General features: G+C 44.3%; 1 protein-coding gene across 4 annotated transcripts in view; it reads right to left on the minus strand.

The window, feature by feature from the left end:
• The window catches only part of LOC106576194 (scm-like with four MBT domains protein 2), a 56,024-nt gene that overhangs the window by 17,765 nt on the left and 15,669 nt on the right, over positions 1 to 22,590 (minus strand). For 2 of the 4 annotated variants that reach the window (XM_045699839.1, XM_045699837.1), the window contains exons 6-7: positions 13,569 to 13,589; positions 3,892 to 3,980 (exon numbers count right to left, since the gene is read on the minus strand). In XM_045699839.1, the coding sequence (XP_045555795.1) occupies positions 3,892 to 3,980; positions 13,569 to 13,589 (110 nt within the window). The remainder of the gene's footprint in view (positions 1 to 3,891; positions 3,981 to 13,568; positions 13,590 to 22,590) is intronic. The other 2 variants (XM_045699840.1, XM_045699838.1) reach the window with 1 other exon arrangement.

The raw sequence follows: 22,590 nt of genomic DNA on the forward strand, positions 1-22,590 counted from the left end.
CAAAGCCGCTGGGCCAGACAGATTACCAGGATGTGTACTCAAAGCATGCGCAGACCAACTGTCAAGTGTCTTCACTGACATTTTCAACCTCTCCCTGACCGAGTCTGTAATACCTACATGTTTCAAGCAGACCACCATAGTCCCTGTGCCCAAGGAAGCGAAGGTAACCTGCCTAAATGATTACCGCCCCGTGGCACTCACATCGGTAGCCATGAAGTGCTTTGAAAAGGCTGGTCACGGCTCACATCAACAGCATCCTCCCGGACACCCTAGACCCACTCCAATTCGCAGATCCACAGATGACACAATCTCAATCGCACTCCACACTGCACTATCTCACCTGGACAAAGGGAACACCAATGTGAGAATGCTGTTCATTGACACCAGCTCAGCGTTCAACATCATAGTGCCCACAAAGCTTATCAATAAGCTAAGGACTCTGGGACTAAACACCTCCCTCTGCAACTGGATCCTGGACTTCCTGATGGGCCGCCTCCAGGTGGTAAGGGTAGGTAACGACACATCCGCCACGCTGATCCTCAACTCTCAGGGGTGCGTGCTCAGTCCCCTCCTGTACTCCCTGTTCACTCATGACTGCACATCCAGGCACATCTCCAACACCATCATTAAGTTTGCTGACAACACAACAGTGGTAGACCTGATCACCGACAACGACGAGACGGCCTATAGGGAGGAGGTAAGAGAACTGGCAGAGTGGTGCCAGGACAACAACTTCTCCCTCAATGTGAGCAAGACTAATGAGCTGATCGTGGACTACAGGAAAAGGCCGGTCGAACAGGCCCCCATTAACATCGACGAGGCTGTAGTGGAGTGGGTCGGGAGATTCAAGTTCCTTGGTGTCCACATCGCCAACAAACTATCATGGTCCAAACATACCAAGACAGTCGTGAAGAGGTCACGACAAAACCTTTTCCCCCTCAGGAGACTGAAAAGATTTGGCATGGGTCCCCAGATCCTCAAAAGGTTCTACAGCTGCACCATCGAGAGCATCCTGACCAGTTGCATCACCGCCTGGTATGGAAACTGCTCGGCATCTGACCGTAAGGCGCTACAGAGGGTAGTGCGAACGGCCCAGTACATCACCGGGGTCAAGCTTCCTGCCATCCAGGACCTATTTAATAGGCGTTGTCAGAGGAAAGCCCATAAAATTGTCAGAAACTCTAGTCACCCAAGTTATAGACTGTTTTTTCTGCTACCACATGGCAAGCGGTACCAGAGCGCTAAGTCTAGGACCAAAAGGTTTCTCAATAGCTTCTACCCCCAAGCCATAAGACTGCTGAACAATTCCTAAAATCGCCTCCGGACAATTTACATTGATGACCCCACCCCCCCTCCCTTTTGTACACTGCTGCTACTTGCTGTTTATTATCTATGCATAGTCACTTCAACCCACCTACATGTACAGATTACCTCAACTAACCTGTACCCCCGCACACTGACTCTGTACCGGTACCCCCGTATATAGCCTCGTTATTGTTATTGTGTTACTTTTTATTATTATTTTTTACTTTAGTCTACTTAGTAAATATTTTCTTAACTCTTCTTGAACTGCACTGTTGGTTAAGGGCTTGTAAGTAAGCATTTCACGGAAAGTCTACACTTGTTGTATTCGGCACATGCAGCAAATAAAGTTTGGTCTGATTTGAAAAATCCCCCTCCTTTTAGGATAAAAAGAAACGGAATAGAGCTAAGCACAGGCCAAATTCTAGAGGAAAACCAGACCTCTGGCAGTCTCTATGGGGGTACCACAGGGTTCAATTCTCGGGCCGACTCTTTTCTCTGTATATATCAATGATGTTGCTCTTGCTGCGGGCGATTCCCTGATCCACCTCTATGCAGATGACACCATTCTGTATACTTCTGGCCCTTCCTTGGACACTGTGCTAACAAACCTCCAAACGAGCTTCAATGCCATACAACACTCCTTCCGTGGCCTCCAACTGCTCTTAAACGCTAGTGAAACCAAATGCATGCTTTTCAATCATTCGCTGCCCGCACCTGCCCGCCCGGCTAGCATCACCACCCTGGACGGTTCCGATCTAGAATATGTGGACAACTATAAATACCTAGGTGTCTGGTTAGACTGTAAACTCTCCTTCCAGACTCATATTAAACATCTCCAATCCAAAATCAAATCTAAAATCGGATCTCTATTTCGCAACAAAGCCTCCTTCACTCAAACCGCCAAACTTACCCTCGTAAAACTGACTATCCTACCGATCCTCGACTTCGGCGATGTCATCTACAAAATAGCTTCCATTACTCTACTCAGCAAACTGGATGCAGTCTATCACAGTGCCATCCGTTTTGTTACCAAATCACCTTATACCACCCACCACTGCGACCTGTATGCTCTAGTCGGCTGGCCCTCGCTACATATTCGTCGCCAGGCCCACTGGCTCCAGGTCATCTATAAGTCTATGCTAGGTAAAGCTCCGCCTTATCTCAGTTCACTGGTCACGATAACAACACCCACTCGTAGCACACGTTCCAGCAGGTATATCTCACTGATCATCCCCAAAGCCAACACCTCATTTGGCCGCCTTTCCTTCCAGTTCTCTGCTGCCAGTGACTGGAACGAATTGCAAAAATCGCTGAAGTTGGAGACTTTTATTTCCCTCACCAACTTTAAACATCAGCTACCTGAGCTGCTAACCGATCGCTGCAGCTGTACATAGTCCATCTGTAAATTGCCCACCCAATCTACCTACCTCATCCCCATACTGTTTTTATTTTATTTACTTTTCTGCTCTTTTGCACACCAGTATTTCTACTTGCACATCATCATATGCTCATTTATAACTCCAGTGTTAATCAGCTAAATTGTAATTATTCGCTCCTATGGCCTATTTATTGCCTACCTCCTCATGCCTTTTGCACACACTGATTATATAGACTTTCTCTTTTTTCTACTGTGTCATTGACTTGTTTATTGTGTTATTGGCTTGTTTAATGTTTACTCCATGTGTAACTCTGTGTTGTTGTCTGTGTCTCACTGCTTTGCTTTATCTTGGCCAGATCGCAGTTGTAAATGAGAACTTGTTCTCAACTTGCCTACCTGGTTAAATAAAGGTGAAATTAAAAATAAAAATAAAAAAAGAAACCTAGTTCAGTCTGCTTTCCAACAGACACTGGGAGACAAATTCACCTTTCAACAGGACAATAACCTAAAACACAAGGCCAAATATACATTGGAGTTTCTTACCAAGACGGCATTGAATGTTCCTGAGTTGCCTAGTTACAGTTGTCTTAAATCTGCTTGAAAATATATGGCAAGACTTGAAAGTGGCTGTCTAGCAACCACCAACAACCAACTTGACAGAGCTTGAAGAATTTTGAAAAGAATAATGCGCAAAATTTGTAAAATCCAGGTATGCAAAGCTCTTAGAGACTTACCCAGAAAGACTCACAGCTGTAATCGCTGCCAAAGGTGATTCTAACATGTATTGACTCGTGTGAATACTTATGTGAATGAGATATTTCTGTATTTCATTTTCAATACATTTCCTAACATTTCTGAAATCCTATTTTCCCTTAGTCATTGTGGGGGTATTGTGTGTAGATGGTTGAGAACAAATATAAATGTAATCCATTTTTGAATTCAGGCTGTAAGACAACACAATACGGAATAAGTCAAGAGGTATTAATTCTTTGACGGGACTGCATGTGTGATTCCCTCTTTGAGAGGGAACTGGTATTATCTGGGGTGAAACTTCAGTTTAACATACAGAGCTCAACAGATTAGCTAAAGCTCTAAATGTGTCGATGGTTAATACACGGGTGTCACCTACGCATACACAGTCTCATTATCTCTCTCCCTCGTTCTCTCCATCTCGTTCTCCGTCACACTCCCACTGAGACAGTACTCACCCCTTCCAGTAGGTTTGCTGGTGCGGTCCGTGAGCCAGTCAAGTCCTGGATGAGAAAATCTGTCCAGTCACTGTACTTCTCCTTGATGGCTACAAGATAGAACAGAGGGAGAGATAGACGGTCAAATATACTGTGCTGTGCTAGCGAAACCTTACATGACAATGCACTTACATATATTAGCACCAGGCTAAGCAGTGAACAACAGTGGAAAACAGTTAGATAAGGAGCACTACAGTATAGAGCAGTCCACATACGCAGGTGTTTCGAGAGATACAATGGGAGCATGGTAGAAAAAGCAGGCATGAATGAACACACACACGAATCACCCTTTCCAGAGCAATTTAACAGTTGGTTCCTGCTCATTTGCATAGGACATGTTTGTTTACTCCACTTTCTGTCTCCCACAGTGCAACAGTAGTGATGTTTAATTCATGGTGCATTGTGGGCCTTGATTTTACTTTGACTCCACGCTGACTAGTGACTTCCCAAAGACAGGCAGAAACTGCTTCTCCAATAGAAATCCCCGAACACACTTGTAGGCGATGTCATGGCGACACTGGCTAGCTAAGCTCACGTGTAGAAACACTTCATCAGGTGTAACGGTTGTCTCGCACCGAACTGAGCATGTGCAGGCCGTCAAATCAAAAGGCACTCCTTTGATATAAAGTTGTTTTTGACTAAAATGTTAAATGTTTCAGTTTGTCACTTTCACACGGTTGGAGTAATATGTTCAACTACTTAAGAAATTGGCTTAAATCGAGGTTGTGCCTTTAGATTTCAAGATTATGAACAACTAAGGCAAGGGTGTCAAACTCAAACAGGGCAAGGGCCATATTGAACAAAAAAACTGCTTGACTTGTCGTGCCAGTATACAGTCGGTATGGAAGCGGGCCAAAATGAATTGACAACCCAAGTCATTACGCAGGTGTATGACACACAATTTTTCACTTCTCTCATTGACTTCTCAAACCCAAAAAACCGGCCTGGTCTGTTTGGTCGGTTTCGCAATTGTTTCCGGAAGTCTCGCGATGTTTAGAAGCTCTGTGGTTTAGAAACTTTGTGGTTCTAGTAAGTCACACACACACACACACACACACACACACACACACACACACACACACACACACACACACACACACACACACACACACACACACACACACACACACACACACACACACTCACACTCACACACAACTAGAGTAATCTATGTGATGAGTTATCCACCCCTCTCCAAAGAAATCTAATGCTCTAGGTTTACAGTAACTAATTGGACGCAAAGATTCTGAGAATATCTGACTCAATGGGGCGAGATGAGATGAGTCACAGTAGAACGACTAGTGGCCAGTAGCCTAGATCATGGAGGATTACACCGCTACCTGTTATTAAGCCAAGCCACACTTAGAAAACAAATATAATCATTCATTCCTATGGGAGAGAACAGAGGTATTTTTCCTGCATTTTATATTCTCTCATTAGTAAATTCTTCTGAAGCCAGATTGAGAGAAACAGTCAATTCATTTTCCTACAAACAAATCACTGTCTCGGGACATGGTGGATCCTTTTTTCCATACATGGTGCAAATAATGTCTCTCTGCCCCAGTGCATCTCTCCACACCACCCCTGGTTAATAATAGTGTTTTTTCCACACACACACACACACACACACACAGACACACACACACACACACAGACACAGACACACACACACACACACACACACACACACACACACACACACACACACACACACACACACACACACACACACACACACACACACACACACACACACACACACACACACACACAGTGCTCCTGATGATCTCCGGTGTGCAGAAATAGATCAACTATTTTTACAGATCCTGCTAGATTAGTCATCAAGCCATTTAGAATAGGCCACAGAGCAGAATGCAGGCTGCTGCTTCGGCATCTGAACTTCTGCCCATCCCCCTCTCCCTCCCTCCCTCCCCCCCTCTCGTTTCTACCTCCTCGGCTCCCTCCGATCCAGAATGTAGTTACAGTACTAGTTTGCATGTAAATTATATATTTTTTTCCTTTGTCTTGCCCATCCTCCAGGCGATAGACACTGAGGCAAATCCTGACTTCCACAAAACAATAACTGCATAATTTACTTAGAAAAGGGGAGAGGGGGTTCTCTTCAATCTTTCATCCTCTCCTCTCCTCTCCTCTCCTCTCTTCTCCTCTCCTCTCCTCTCCTCTCCTCTCCTCTCCTCTCCTCTCCTCTCCTCTCCTAGCTTTTGCTACACTGGGAGACATCCAAACAAATATCCAACATCGAAAAAAAATACATCTGATTTGCATATCCAACAACAAGCCATTGTGTAAACAGACAGTGAAGGCTAATTCAAAAGCGTATTTAAGATAATCAAAGCGATTACTAAAAGAACAAGTCTGGCCTGTATCATGGCAGGGAGGGATGTTTTCATCTGTGATCACAGCAGTACAGCAGATTCTAATCAGGGCTAATGGGACCAAATTAGACGATTTATTCTCAGTCTCACACAGTGCTTATCTAGTCATTATTATTACAGTGGCATAGTAAACCACACAGATACAATGCCTATCTACCAAGTCTTCTGGGGGGCTTGTAAGACTGAATTACTAGTATAACCTCAGACCCTATATCAGGGTTTAATATCTACCAGTAACAATCTAGTAATCTACTGCTAGTAAATACCCCATTGTTTAACCAGGTGGGTTGGCGACCACAAACTACCTTTTAGAAAAATGCCAAAATACACAAAGTAGAAAGACAAAATCAACAACAGAGATACAGGCGAATGTAATTTATTGTCAGAAATCTAGCTCAATAGTCACTGAATGACAGCCAACAGGATAGACAGGATAGATCTGTTGTGATAGGCTAAATCACGTTTTCCGACGAGGGAGACGCCCTAGCTAGTTAATGTAAAGCCATGTTGATGAGAAGTCAGGAGCGAATAAGAGACAGCCATGAAATATGAATGAACGCAGATGTGTTTACAGTAAGTGCGGGGAATTTACTTCCCCAGGACGTAAGGGGTTAAGAGTGTGTGTGAGAAGTGTGTGTAGGTGGGGTGGGGGCGTTTGTAAATGGCTGCAATAATGACATGCATGGCTTAACCTAATATCACCTGGGCTAGGCAGAGAACAAGACTGGCCCACACTAAATACATCCAGCACTAGTTACATAATCATTATGAAAATGGACACAAGCAAATGAGATTGGAGATGGGACTACACCCATCCACACTATACTACACTACACAGCAAGTAAATACAAAGCTGTTGCAAATCAGGTGGTGGAGATAGGGAGGATGGGTCATTTGGGTATCAAATCAGTCCTGGCCTGCTCTTTCTGACTGCCTTGTGTTAGTTAGTTGGCTTGTCTTTGACCAGGTTGATGTGTGTGTAGTCCTTCCTGCCAACTAAGGATTCATTCCTGCACTATTAAGGACAGAGGCAGGTCAAGAGAGTGTTCACACATACAAACACACACACACAGAGCTGTGAAGTAGGCCTGAGCCCCATCTCAGAGCCTCCTCTCTAGCAGGTCCTGGCAGGAAGGAGTGAGTGTGCAAATGACCTCTGTGGGGTTCTGAGAGCAGCACTGTTATCACATGACTAAACTTGTGATACCTTCAAAGCTCCTGACACACACACACACACACACACACACACACACACACACACACACACACACACACACACACACACACACACACACACACACACACACACACACACACACACTTTGCTGTGCAAAATGTGAAAAAATTTAAAGCGTAACAATATTTCGCTGGAACCACTACTCTCTGTTTATAATCTATGCATAGTTACTTTAACTCTACCTACATGTACATATTACTTCAATTAGCTCGACTAACCGGTGCCCCCACACATTGACTCTGTACCGGCACCCCCTGTATATAGCCTCACTATTGTTATTTTACTGCTGCTCTTTAACTATTTGTTACTTTTATTTTTTACTTATCTATGTTTTACTTAACACTTATTTTTCTTAAAACTGCATTGTTGGTTAAGGGCTTGTAAGTAAGCATTTTACTGTAAGGTTTACACCTGTTGTATTCGGAGCATGTGACAAATCAAATTTGATTTGATTTGAAACACGACAGGCTGAAGCCCCACCCCTTCACTCAACAGGGAGGCAGCACACGGACAGTTTCTCCACACTGTGACAGTTTCCCTCAGCATGTCACTCAACAGATTGTTCCAAAACAACAACGATGCCGCTTTCCACATTGCTTCTAAATATGAATCCCCATGTCGTTTTCTCTATTATCATAATAGTTTGTGAATCTTGCTCTTTGCAAAATGCCAGTTAGTCTGAAGGAAACTCATCGCTAATGCTACCTTTACTTAAAATGCACTAGCTAGGGCAAAGCAAACACATGCTGAAACATGAGGTGAAGGAGGAGGATAAATGGCACGATAATGGGACTCAGGATCTCGTCACGGTATCTCTGTGCATTCAAATTGCCATAATGCCATCGATAAAATGTCCGTAGCATATGCCTTCCTATACCATAATACTATATACCATAACCCTACCTAACCATGGTTCACTGTGTTCACAAAGTTGACATCAGCAAACCGCTCGCCCAGTTGAAACCAGTGGCCATCGAAGGTGAGCATTTGCCGACTGAAGTAGGTTACGACACCAAACTGCAGTCAGGTCAAGACCCTGGTGAGGACGACGAGCACGCAGATTAGCTTCCCGAGACAGTTTCTGACAGTTTGTGCAGAAATTCTTTGGTTGTGCAAACCCACAGTTTCATCAGCTGTCAGGGTGGCTGGTCTCAGACAATCCCACAGGTGAAGAAGCCGGATGGGGAGGTCCTGGGCTGGTGTGGTTACACGTGGTCTGCGGTTGTGAGACTGGTTGGACGCGCTGCCAATTTCTGCAAAATGACGTTGGAATCGGCTTATAGTAGAGAAATTAACATTAAATTCTCTGGCAACAGCTCTGGTGGAGATTCTTGCAGTCAGCATGCCAATTGTACACTCCCTCAACTTGAGACATCTGTGGCATTGTGTTGTGTGCACATTTAAGAGTGGTGCTTCTAACTTTAAGTTAGGCGCACCAGTGCTACCAATTAAAAATATAAAATGTAGAGCACACACACACACACACACACACACACACACACACACACACACACACACACACACACACACACACACACACAGGTAATTCTGGAGTAGGAATCCTGGTGAATTCTGAGAATGTGTTGTAGAATGTGCCGAGCAGGCAGAGTGTCAGCCGTGTCTAGACAAGCTAAGATCCTAGGTTGAGACACCTGCTGTCTAGTGGAAGACTGTCAGAGAGTTTAATTCTGGTAATACACACTTGTGGAACTGGAAGGTGATATGCACATCCTGAACTTGAGAATACCGGTGCTAGGATAAAAAAAATTATGGGTAATTCTTGAATTGTGGTGGTAAATGCGGTTGCTTGACTTTGGCACAATTTAAAATGGATTTAACATGACAAATACATGTTTTATTTAACAGTTATTTATTAAGAAAACACACTTAGTGGCCACCCCATTCACAAAAATGGTTAGCTCCTACAGACAGTGAGTCAAGTGGATGTGGCTTGCTATATAAAGCAGGCAGACAGGCATCCATTTACTGTTCGATTGAACATTAGAATGGGAATAACTAGTGACCTGAGCGTCATACCACCGACTGAGCGTGGTATGATCATCTGTGCCAGGAGCACCGTGTCACGTCCTGACCATAGAGAGCTCTTATTTTCTATGGTAGAGTAGGTCAGGGCATGACTGGGGGGTTTATTCTAGTTTTATTTTTCTATGTTGTTTGGTTGTAGTTTCTGTTTTTCTATGTTGGGGTTTTTGGATGATCAGAGGCAGCTGGTCATTGTTGTCTCTAATTGGGGATCATATTTAAGTAGTTGTTTTTCCCACCTTTGCTTGTGGGAGATTATTTTGAGTTAGTGCATGTAGCACCTCTTCGTCACGGTTTAATGTTTTGTTTATGGTTTATTGTATGTTTTGCATAGTTTCACATTAAAATTTAAATATGTGGAACGATACCCACGCTGCGCTTTGGTCCGTTCCTATACACAATCGTGACAGAATCTCCCATCACCAGAGGACCAAGCAGCGTGGTCAAGAGGAATGGACCTGGGAGGAAATATTGGATGGGAAAGGACCCTGGAGGCAGGAAGGGGAGTATCGCCGTCCGAAGGAGGAGATAGAGGAAGCGAGAGCAGAACGGCAACGAGACAAGGAATTAGCACGGCAACAACGGAAGCCTGAGAGGTAGCTCCCCCCAAAAATTGTGTGTGTGGGGGGGGGGGGCACACGGAGTGGTCGGCGGAGCCGAGGGGTGAACCAGAGCCAGTCAGGGAGTTGAGTGAGGAACTTGACGAAAGATTCCGGAGAGAGGTGTTGGCTTTGAGAGCGCTGCAGAGCGGGCGTGCGTACCGTGAGGAGCGTGTGACCAGTCAGGCACCGTGTTATGCGGTGATGCGCACTATATCTCCAGTGCGCATTCATAGCCCGGTGCGCACTGTGCCTGCGCCCCGCATTTGCCGGGCTAAAGTGTGCATTCAGCCAGGACGGGTTGTGCCGGCTCAGCGCTCCTGGTCTCCAGTATGCCTCCTCGGTTCAGGATATCCTGCGCCAGCTCTACGCACTGTCGTCAGTGCGCATTCACAGCCCAGTTCGTCCTGTGCCAGCTCCCCGCATTTATTCCCAGTTCCCAGTCCAGAGCTTCCGGCGACAGTTCACAGTCCAGAGCTTCCGGCGACGTTTCACAGTCCGGAACCTCCTGAGACGGTCCACAGTCCGGAACCTCCTGAGACGGCCTACAGTCCAGAACCTCCTGAGACGGCCTACAGTCCGGAACCTCCTGAGACGGCCCGCGGCCCGGAGTCTCCTGCGCCGGTCTGCGGTCCGGAGTCTCCAGCGTTGAGAGTCTCCGCAGCATGAGAGGGTTCTTCGTCCCGCACCAGAACTGCCTCCGATGCGGGAGGATCCGCGGAATGAGAAGGTTCTTCGTCCTGCACCAGAACCGCCCCAACCCTCCCTTTTGGTTTCAGGTTTTGCGGCCGGAGTCCGCACCTTTCTGGGGGGGGGGGGGGTACTGTCACGTCCTGACCATAGAAAGCTTTTATTTTCTATGGTAGAGTAGGTCAGGGCGTGAATGGGGGGGTTTATTCTAGTTTTATTTTTCTATGTTGTTTGGTTTTAGTTTCTGTTTTTCTATGTTGGGGTTTTTGGATGATCCACAATTAGAGGCAGCTGGTCATCGTTGTCTCTAATTGGGGATCATATTTAAGTAGTTGTTTTTCCCACCTTTGTTTGTGGGAGATTATTTTGAGTTAGTGCATGTAGCACCTTTTCGTCACGGTTTGTTGTTTTGTTTATGGTTTATTGTTTTGTTTATGGTTTATTGTATGTCTTGCATAGTTTCACATTATAATAAAATATGTGGAACGATATTCACGCTGCGCCTTGGTCCGTTCCTACACACACTCGTGACACACCGGTTCTAGGCTCTCAGAAACAGCCGGCCTCCTGGGCTTTTCACGCATGACTTTGTCTAAGGAGAATGGTGCGACAAACCAAAAACATCCAGTCAGAGGCAGTCCTGTGGGCATCAGCTCGCTGATGAGAGAGGTCGATGGAGAACGGCAGGAATGGTGCAAGCTAACAGGTGGGCCACAAACAGGCACATAAAGGCATAGTACAACAGTGGTGTGCAGAATGGAACGCACAACTTCTAGATCCTTGTCACGGATGGGCTATTGCAGCAAACCACACTGGGTTCCACTCCTATCAGCTAAAAACAAGAAGCAGCTCCAGTGGGCATGGAATCCCGGTCCATGTTGCGTCATGCTGATGGCAGAGTCAGGATTTGGCGTAAGCAGCATGAGAAAAAGTAAAGATACCTTAATAGAAAATGACTCAAGTAAAAGTGAAAGTCAGTAAAATTCTACTTGAGTAAAAGTCTAAGTATTTGGTTTTAATTATACTTATGTATCAAAAGTAAATCTAATTGCTAAAATATATACTAAGGTTGTCTAATATATATACAAAGTATAAATTATTTCAAATTCCATGTATTAAGCAAACCAGACAGCACCATTTTCTTTTTTTTCTTTTTTCTTTTTTTACAGATAACACTCAGACATCATTTACAAACGAAGCATGTTTAGTGAGTCCGCCAGATAAGAAGCAGTAGGGATGACCAAGGATGTCCTCTTGAATTAGACCATCTTTCCTGTCCTGCTAAGCATTCAAAAGTACTTTTGGGTGTCAGGGAAAATGTATTGAGTAAAAAGTACATCATTTTCTTTAGAAATGTAGTAATGTAAAAGTTGTCAAAAATATAAATAAAGTAAAGTACCGATACTAAAAAAGTAGTAAGTAGTACTTCTTAAGTATTTTTACTTAAGTACTTTACACCACTGACACACACGCACACACGTTGCAAAGTTATATTCTGAACTCTGCCCCCTCCCCAGTTAAATCAGCCTGTAAACAACAATGAGACGGACTACCACAGAATGTGTGTACATAGGTCCTTTATACTGCAACACATCTATTTGTATGCACTGTAGATACTACTGGGGGCTAGCAAATTGGATTGTCCCACTGGTGACGTGTAGAGGTGTAGTGACATGGTTTGGAGATTTAAAGATAGATAGATAGATAAGCCTATTATTTTCAACAATGAACAAAAGTATTAAATATATTGTATAGATGAACAAAAACAAGGAAGGCTATTAAAATACCTTTTTTTTTTTAAACTAGCATAATGTGTGTCCATCTGTTTTATGTCATTGGTGTTACCACCTTGAAAATCATTGATTTCAAGGACCTTGAGCATTCTCTCCAGTGGCAAACTTATCGGGGGACGGGTCTATATATATTTTTTAAGTATTAGCATATCACACCCTGTTAGAATGTCATACATTTGAGGATTCCATTTATAATTTGGTGTATCTAAATACAAAGTGTCACTTGGTGTTAGTCAATTTATATGAAACGAAATAACATGACTAAAATGATTAATCATATCACGGTAAAGTCTTTTTTAAAGTATTGGCAACCTTAGATTTGAGAATTTGTGGACTCCATTTCCTAATTTACCTAAAAGGTATATTTGATGTTACCAAAATGCCATGCCCAAATGCCACTGTAATTCAAGAACCCCCCTAATACAGATAGAAGTGTGCTGGCCTCACTTCTATTATCTATCCCTCCAAAATAATAGGTGGGGGAGAGGTGCAGAAATGGGGAAATACAGAGGGGCATGCAGAAAGATGGGGGGTGGGGGGTATAAGAATCAAACAAACTCCGAGGCAACTTCCTGTAAGCTGACAAGGAGGAGGAAAAGGAAGCACACATGCAATGCTGAGAAGGTTAGTGATATGCAGAATCCTTGGGACGTCCCAACCCTAAACCCTAAACCTAACCCCTACCCTAACCTACCTACCTAACCATAACCAAAACTCTAGCTAACCCTAACCTTAACCCTAACAACTGTTTTAAAAGTCAACTTCAATGGGGTGATGTCAGAGTTGGATGCCCCAAGGATCCCATTTAGACTTTTCCTTGCTGAGAAGAGCCAGCAGGAAGGCAGGCGAGTTAGTCAGGAAGACTGATAGGGCTGCTTACCTTTTCTTAGGTAAACGTTATCTGAGAAACAAAAAGAAATAAAGGTAACTGTAACATAGAAACACGCACGAACGCATACACACACACATACTTTGCTTGGCGTGACGCAAGAGGCTTGATGACAAAAAACTATGAAGCGGAGAATCATTGTTATTTGATCAACTATCGTATCAAGGAGAAAACATAAAGAGGAAAGGTTGTCTAAATGTAACCTAATATTACTTTCCCAGCTTAGTGAAAGACACTACAGCCTTCCACTCCCCACCAGTTCCTGTTCTGCAAATACATTAGGTCTACCAGTCCTATTCACTGAGCCGCATACAGTAGATAGCAAACACACATACACTCACACCAATAGTCTGTCCACCTCTCATGCAAACCCTTATTATAGACAAACCCATAAACGCAAAATCTCTTGAGTCAAATCAAAACGAGAGTGTGTGCGTGCCATGGTGTGTGTCAACTACCCAGTCCCTTGGGGGTCATCTAACCCACTAAACACTCATGGTTATTACAGAGTCCATTTCATTGCCATTCAGTCCCCTCAACCCATCAGCTCTCTGCCAACACGAAGATCCTCTATGTGTCTCTTGTGGCCACTCATGCTCCAGTGTATGTGTTAAAAGGTCAAATAAAACTACATAAAAATCTAGCACATTTTATCCCCCACTGCTGCAGTTTCTATAGGTCTATTATATACTGCTCAAAAAAAATAAAGGGAACACGTAAACAACACATCCTAGATCTGAATGAAAGAAATAATCTTATTAAATACTTTTTTCTTTACATAGTTGAATGTGCTGACAACAAAATCACACAGAAATTATAATTGGAAATCCAATTTATCAACCCATGGAGGTCTGGATTTGGAGTCACACTCAAAATTAAAGTGGAAAACCACACTACAGGCTGATCCAACTTTGATGTAATGTCCTTAAAACAAGTCAAAATTAGGCTCAGTAGTGTGTGTGGCCTCCACGTGCCTGTATGACCTCCCTACAACGCCTGGGCATGCTCCTGATGAGGTGGCAGATGGTCTCCTGACGGATCTCTTCCCAGACCTGGACTAAAGCATCTGCCAACTCCTGGACAGTCTGTGGTGCAACATGGCGTTGGTGGATGGAGCGAGACATGATGTCCCAGATGTGCTCAATTGGATTCAGGTCTGGGGAACGGGCGGGCCAGTCCATAGCATCAATGCCTTCCTCTTGCAGGAACTGCTGACACACTCCAGCCACATGAGGTCTAGCATTGTCTTGCATTAGGAGGAACCCAGAGCCAACCGCACCAGCATATGGTCTCACAAGGGGTCTGAGGATCTCATCTCGGTACCTAATGGCAGTCAGGCTACCTCTGGCGAGCACATGGAGGGCTGTGCGGCCCCCCAAAGAAATGCCACCCCACACCATGACTGACCCACCGCCAAACCGGTCATGCTGGAGGATGTTGCAGACAGCAGAACGTTCTCCACGGCGTCTCCAGACTCTGTCACGTCTGTCACGTGCTCAGTGTGAACCTGCTTTCATCTGTGAAGAGCACAGGGCGCCAGTGGCGAATTTGCCAATCTTGGTGTTCTCTGGCAAATGCCAAACGTCCTGCACAGTGTTGGGCTGTAAGCACAACCCCCACCTGTGGACGTCGGGCCCTCATACCACCCTCATGGAGTCTGTTTCTGACCGTTTGAGCAGACACATGGACATTTGTGGCCTGCTGGAGGTCATTTTGCAGGGCTCTGGCAGTGCTTCTCCTGCTCCTTCTTGCACAAAGGCGGAGGTAGCGGTCCTGCTGCTGGGTTGTTGCCCTCCTACGGCCTCCTCCACGTCTCCTGATGTACTGGCCTGTCTCCTGGTAGCGCCTCCATGCTCTGTACACTACGCTGACAGACACAGCAAACCTTCTTGCCACAGCTCGCATTGATGTGCCATCCTGGATGAGCTGCACTACCTGAGCCACTTGTGTGGGTTGTAGACTCCATCTCATGCTACCACTAGAGTGAAAGCACCGCCAGCATTCAAAAGTGACCAAAACATCAGCCAGGAAGCATAGGAACTGAGAAGTGGTCTGTGGTCCCCACCTGCAGAACCACTCCTTTATTGGGGGTGTCTTGCTAATTGCCTATCATTTTCACCTGTTGTCTATTCCATTTGCACAACAGCATGTGAAATGTATTGTCAATCAGTGTTGCTTCCTAAGTGGACAGTTTGATTTCACAGAAGTGTGATTGACTTGGAGTTACATTGTGTTGTTTAAGTGTTCCCTTTATTTTTTTGAGCAGTGTATATATTTTTACACTGTCCTATTTTTTACCCCACAGTGAGATTTGCCACAAGGTAAAGATTGCGGTGTGAAAAAAAGTCAGGTAGAAGCAAATTCAGCATAAATAAATCAAAACTCTGTTATGGAGGGTGAGTCATGTGGATGAGATGATCTGGTGTGAAAATGCCTTTTCTAGAACGGCCTATGAAAGGAGGATCGGATGCTAAATTATAGATGGGATTTACTTTTGACAAGCTTTGGAAGGGGTGAAACCGAAGGATCAGGGGGTAGAAAGGGAGAACATGAGGTTAGCTAGAGCATTAGAGGTGGAGAAAGGGTGACTTGCTATATTTACCGTAGCTAATATTACATGAGGTTAAATTGAGTGTGTGTGTGTGTGCTCAACAAACTAAACAAGCTAAATAAAGAATCACTTTATGAGCACCCTTCGTGTTCATCCGAGTCCACCTTGAATTAAAGTGGCTAAATGTATTTGGGTGTCAGTTGTGTGTTTCTGGGCAGGTTTGACTAAACAGAGCAGTCAGCTGTAGTGTGTTGGCTGACTAGGCAGAATGAGCTCACACTCTTATTGACTCACATGGGCTGGGCCAGGTCAGGGTAGAGTGTCATAACAGGCTGAGACTGTGTGTGTGTGTGTGTGTGTGTGTGTGTGTGTGTGTGTGTGTGTGTGTGTGTGTGTGTGTGTGTGTGTGTGTGTGTTCTTGGGATAGGGTGCACTGTGTCTGTGTGAACAGGTTATATTGGGGACTCTACAAGCTACAGGTGTTGTATTATACTAGGAGATCAGATAAAGTCCAGCTACAGGTGTTGTATAATACTAGGAGGTCAGGTAAAGTCCAGCTCCAGGTGTTGTATTATATTAGGAGGTCAGGTAAAGTCCAGCTACAGGTGTTGTATTATACTAGGAGGTCAGGTAAAGTCCAGCTACAGGTGTTGCATTATACTAGGAGGTCAGGTAAAGTCCAGCTACAGGTGTTGTACTATACTAGGAGGTCAGGTAAAGTCCAGCTAAAGGTGTTGTATTATACTAGGAGGTCAGGTAAAGTCCAGCTAAAGGTGTTGCAATATACTAGGAGGTCAGGTAAAGTCCAGCTACAGGTGTTGTATTATACTAGGAGGTGAGGTAAAGTCCAGCTACGGGTGTTGTATTATATTAGGGGTCAGGTAAAGTCCAGCTACAGGTGTTGTATTATATTAGGGGTCAGGTAAAGTCCAGCTACAGGTGTTGTATTATATTCGGAGGTCAGGTAAAGTCCAGCTACAGGTGTTGTATTATACTAGGAGATCAGGTAAAATCCAGCTACAGGTGTTGTATTATTCTTGGAGGTCAGGTAAAGTCCAGCTACGGGTGTTGTATTATATTAGGAGGTCAGGTAAAGTCCAGCTACAGGTGTTGTATTATATTAGGGGTCAGGTAAAGTCCAGCCACAGGTGTTGTATTATACTAGGAGGTCAGGTAAAGTCCAGCTACGGGTGTTGTATTATATTAGGGGTCAGGTAAAGTCCAGCTACAGGTGTTGTATTATACTAGGAGGTCAGGTAATGTCCAGCTACGGGTGTTGTATTATATTAGGGGTCAGGTAAAGTCCAGCTACAGGTGTTGTATTATACTAGGAGGTCAGGTAAAGTCCAGCTACAGGTGTTGTATTATACTAGGAGGTCAGGTAAAGTCCAGCTACAGGTGTTGTATTATATTAGGGGTCAGGTAAAGTCCAGCTACAGGTGTTGTATTATACTAGGAGGTCAGGTAAAGTCCAGCTACAGGTGTTGTATTATATTAGGAGGTCAGGTAAAGTCCAGCTACAGGTGTTGTATTATACTAGGAGGTCAGGTAAAGTCCAGCTACAGGTGTTGTATTATATTAGGGGCCAGGTAAAGTCCAGCTACAGATGTTGTATTATACTAGGAGGTCAGGTAAAGTCCAGCTACGGGTGTTGTATTATACTAGGAGGTCAGGTAAAGTCCAGCTACAGGTGTTGTATTATACTAGGAGGTCAGGTAAAGTCCAGCTACGGGTGTTGCACTATACTAGGAGGTCAGGTAATGTCCAGCTACAGGTGTTTTATTACACTAGGAGGTCAGGTAAAGTCTAGCTTCAGGTGTTGTATTATACTAGGAGGTCAGGTAAAGTCCAGCTACAGGTCTTGTATTATTCTTGGAGGTCATGCAAAGTCCAGCTACAGGTGTTGTATTATATTAAGGGTCAGGTAAAGTCCAGCTACAGGTGTTGTATTATTCTTGGAGGTCAGGTAAAGTCAAGCTACAGGCATTTTATTATACTAGGAGGTCAGGTAAAGTCCAGCTACAGGTGTTGTATTATACTAGGAGGTCAGGTAAAGTCCAGCTACAGGTGTTGCATTATACTAGGAGGTCAGGTAAAGTCCAGCTACAGGTGTTCTATTGTATTCGGAGGTCAGGTAAAGTCCAGCTACGGGTGTTGTATTATACTAGAGGTCAGGTAAAGTCCAGCTACGGGTGTTGTATTATACTAGGAGGTCAGGTAAAGTCCAGCTACGGGTGTTGTATTATACTAGAGGTCAGGTAAAGTCCAGCTACGGGTGTTGTATTATACTAGGAGGTCAGGTAAAGTCCAGCTACAGGTGATGTATTATACTAGGTCAGGTAAAGTCCAGCTACAGGTGTTGTATTGTATTCGGAGGTCAGGTAAAGTCCAGCTACGGGTGTTGTATTATACTAGGAGGTCAGGTAAAGTCCAGCTACGGGTGTTGTATTATACTAGGAGGTCAGGTAAAGTCCAGCTACAGATGATGTATTATACTAGGTCAGGTAAAGTCCAGCTACACGTCTTGTATTATTCTTGGAGGTCAGGCAAAGTCCAGCTACGGGTGTTGTATTATATTCGGAGGTCAGGTAAAGTCCAGCTACGGGTGTTGTATTATATTAAGGGTCAGGTAAAGTCCAGATACAGGTGTTGTATTATACTAGGAGGTCAGGTAAAGTCCAGCTACAGGTGTTGTATTATAATAGGAGGTCAGGTAAAGTCCAGCTACAGGTGTTGTATTATATTAGGGGTCAGGTAAAGTCCAGCTACAGGTGTTGTATTATACTAGGAGGTCAGGTAAAGTCCAGCTACGGGTGTTGTATTATACTAGGAGGTCAGGTAAAGTCCAGCTACAGGTGTTGTATTATACTAGGAGGTCAGGTAAAGTCCAGCTACGGGTGTTGCACTATTCTAGGTGGTCAGGTAATGTCCAGCTACAGGTGTTGTATTACACTAGGAGGTCAGGTAAAGTCAAGCTTCAGGTGTTGTATTATACTAGGAGGTCAGGTAAAGTCCAGCTACGGGTGTTGCACTATACTAGGAGGTCAGGTAATGTCCAGCTACAGGTGTTGTATTACACTAGGAGGTCAGGTAAAGTCAAGCTTCAGGTGTTGTATTATACTAGGAGGTCAGGTAAAGTCCAGCTACAGGTGTTGTATTATATTAGGGGCCAGGTAAAGTCCAGCTACAGGTGTTGTATTATACTAGGAGGTCAGGTAAAGTCCAGCTACGGGTGTTGTATTATACTAGGAGGTCAGGTAAAGTCCAGCTACAGGTGTTGTATTATACTAGGAGGTCAGGTAAAGTCCAGCTACGGGTGTTGCACTATACTAGGAGGTCAGGTAATGTCCAGCTACAGGTGTTGTATTATTCTTGGAGGTCAGGTAAAGTCAAGCTACAGGCATTTTATTATACTAGGAGGTCAGGTAAAGTCCAGCTACAGGTGTTGTATTATACTAGGAGGTCAGGTAAAGTCCCGCTACAGGTGTTGCATTATACTAGGAGGTCAGGTAAAGTCCAGCTACAGGTGTTCTATTGTATTCGGAGGTCAGGTAAAGTCCAGCTACGGGTGTTGTATTATACTAGAGGTCAGGTAAAGTCCAGCTACGGGTGTTGTATTATACTAGGAGGTCAGGTAAAGTCCAGCTACAGGTGATGTATTATACTAGGTCAGGTAAAGTCCAGCTACAGGTGTTGTATTGTTTTCGGAGGTCAGGTAAAGTCCAGCTACGGGTGTTGTATTATACTAGGAGGTCAGGTAAAGTCCAGCTACAGGTGATGTATTATACTAGGTCAGGTAAAGTCCAGCTACAGGTCTTGTATTATTCTTGGAGGTCAGGCAAAGTCCAGCTACGGGTGTTGTATTATATTCGGAGGTCAGGTAAAGTCCTGCTACGGGTGTTGTATTATATTAAGGGTCAGGTAAAGTCCAGCTACAGGTGTTGTATTATACTAGGAGGTCAGGTAAAGTCCAGCTACAGGTGTTGTATTATAATAGGAGGTCAGGTAAAGTCCAGCTACAGGTGTTGTATTATATTAGGGGTCAGGTAAAGTCCAGCTACAGGTGTTGTATTATACTAGGAGGTCAGGTAAAGTCCAGCTACGGGTGTTGTATTATACTAGGAGGTCAGGTAAAGTCCAGCTACAGGTGTTGTATTATACTAGGAGGTCAGGTAAAGTCCAGCTACGGGTGTTGCACTATACTAGGAGGTCAGGTAATGTCCAGCTACAGGTGTTGTATTACACTAGGAGGTCAGGTAAAGTCAAGCTTCAGGTGTTGTATTATACTAGGAGGTCAGGTAAAGTCCAGCTACGGGTGTTGCACTATACTAGGAGGTCAGGTAATGTCCAGCTACAGGTGTTGTATTACACTAGGAGGTCAGGTAAAGTCAAGCTTCAGGTGTTGTATTATACTAGGAGGTCAGGTAAAGTCCAGCTACAGGTGTTGTATTATATTAGGGGCCAGGTAAAGTCCAGCTACAGGTGTTGTATTATACTAGGAGGTCAGGTAAAGTCCAGCTACGGGTGTTGTATTATACTAGGAGGTCAGGTAAAGTCTAGCTACAGGTGTTGTATTATACTAGGAGGTCAGGTAAAGTCCAGCTACGGGTGTTGCACTATACTAGGAGGTCAGGTAATGTCCAGCTACAGGTGTTGTATTACACTAGGAGGTCAGGTAAAGTCTAGCTTCAGGTGTTGTATTATACTAGGAGGTCAGGTAAAGTCCAGCTACAGGTCTTGTATTATTCTTGGAGGTCAGGCAAAGTCCAGCTACGGGTGTTGTATTATATTAAGGGTCAGGTAAAGTCCAGCTACAGGTGTTGTATTATTCTTGGAGGTCAGGTAAAGTCCAGCTACAGGCATTTTATTATACTAGGAGGTCAGGTAAAGTCCAGCTACAGGTGTTGTATTATACTAGGAGGTCAGGTAAAGTCCAGCTACAGGTGTTGCATTATACTAGGAGGTCAGGTAAAGTCCAGCTACAGGTGTTCTATTGTATTCGGAGGTCAGGTAAAGTCCAGCTACGGGTGTTGTATTATACTAGAGGTCAGGTAAAGTCCAGCTACGGGTGTTGTATTATACTAGGAGGTCAGGTAAAGTCCAGCTACAGGTGATGTATTATATTAGGTCAGGTAAAGTCCAGCTACAGGTGTTGTATTGTATTCGGAGGTCAGGTAAAGTCCAGCTACGGGTGTTGTATTATACTAGGAGGTCAGGTAAAGTCCAGCTACGGGTGTTGTATTATACTAGGAGGTCAGGTAAAGTCCAGCTACAGGTGATGTATTATACTAGGTCAGGTAAAGTCCAGCTACAGGTCTTGTATTATTCTTGGAGGTCAGGCAAAGTCCAGCTACGGGTGTTGTATTATATTCGGAGGTCAGGTAAAGTCCAGCTACGGGTGTTGTATTATATTAAGGGTCAGGTAAAGTCCAGCTACAGGTGTTGTATTATACTAGGAGGTCAGGTAAAGTCCAGCTACAGGTGTTGTATTATAATAGGAGGTCAGGTAAAGTCCAGCTACAGGTGTTGTATTATATTAGGGGTCAGGTAAAGTCCAGCTACAGGTGTTGTATTATACTAGGAGGTCAGGTAAAGTCCAGCTACGGGTGTTGTATTATACTAGGAGGTCAGGTAAAGTCCAGCTACAGGTGTTGTATTATACTAGGAGGTCAGGTAAAGTCCAGCTACGGGTGTTGCACTATACTAGGAGGTCAGGTAATGTCCAGCTACAGGTGTTGTATTACACCAGGAGGTCAGGTAAAGTCTAGCTTCAGGTGTTTTATTATACTAGGAGGTCAGGTAAAGTCCAGCTACAGGTCTTGTATTATTCTTGTAGGTCAGGCAAAGTCCAGCTACGGGTGTTGTATTATATTAAGGGTCAGGTAAAGTCCAGCTACAGGTGTTGTATTATTCTTGGAGGTCAGGTAAAGTCCAGCTACAGGCATTTTATTATACTAGGAGGTCAGGTAAAGTCCAGCTACAGGTGTTGTATTATACTAGGAGGTCAGGTAAAGTCCAGCTACAGGTGTTGCATTATACTAGGTCAGGTAAAGTCCAGCTACAGGTGTTGCATTATACTAGGAGGTCAGGTAAAGTCCAGCTACAGGTGTTGCATTATACTAGGAGGTCAGGTAAAGTCCAGCTACAGGTGTTGCATTAAACTAGGAGGTCAGGTAAAGTCCAGCTACAGGTGTTGCATTATACTAGGAGGTCAGGAAAAGTCCAGCTACAGGTGTTCTATTGTATTCGGAGGTCAGGTAAAGTCCAGCTATGGGTGTTGTATTATACTAGAGGTCAGGTAAAGTCCAGCTACGGGTGTTGTATTATACTAGGAGGTCAGGTAAAGTCCAGCTACAGGTGATGTATTATACTAGGTCAGGTAAAGTCCAGCTACAGGTGTTGTATTGTATTCGGAGGTCAGGTAAAATCCAGCTACGGGTGTTGTATTATACTAGGAGGTCA

Source organism: Salmo salar, chromosome ssa17 (genome assembly GCF_905237065.1).
Source record: "Salmo salar chromosome ssa17, Ssal_v3.1, whole genome shotgun sequence".
NCBI classification, from domain to species: domain Eukaryota; kingdom Metazoa; phylum Chordata; class Actinopteri; order Salmoniformes; family Salmonidae; genus Salmo; species Salmo salar.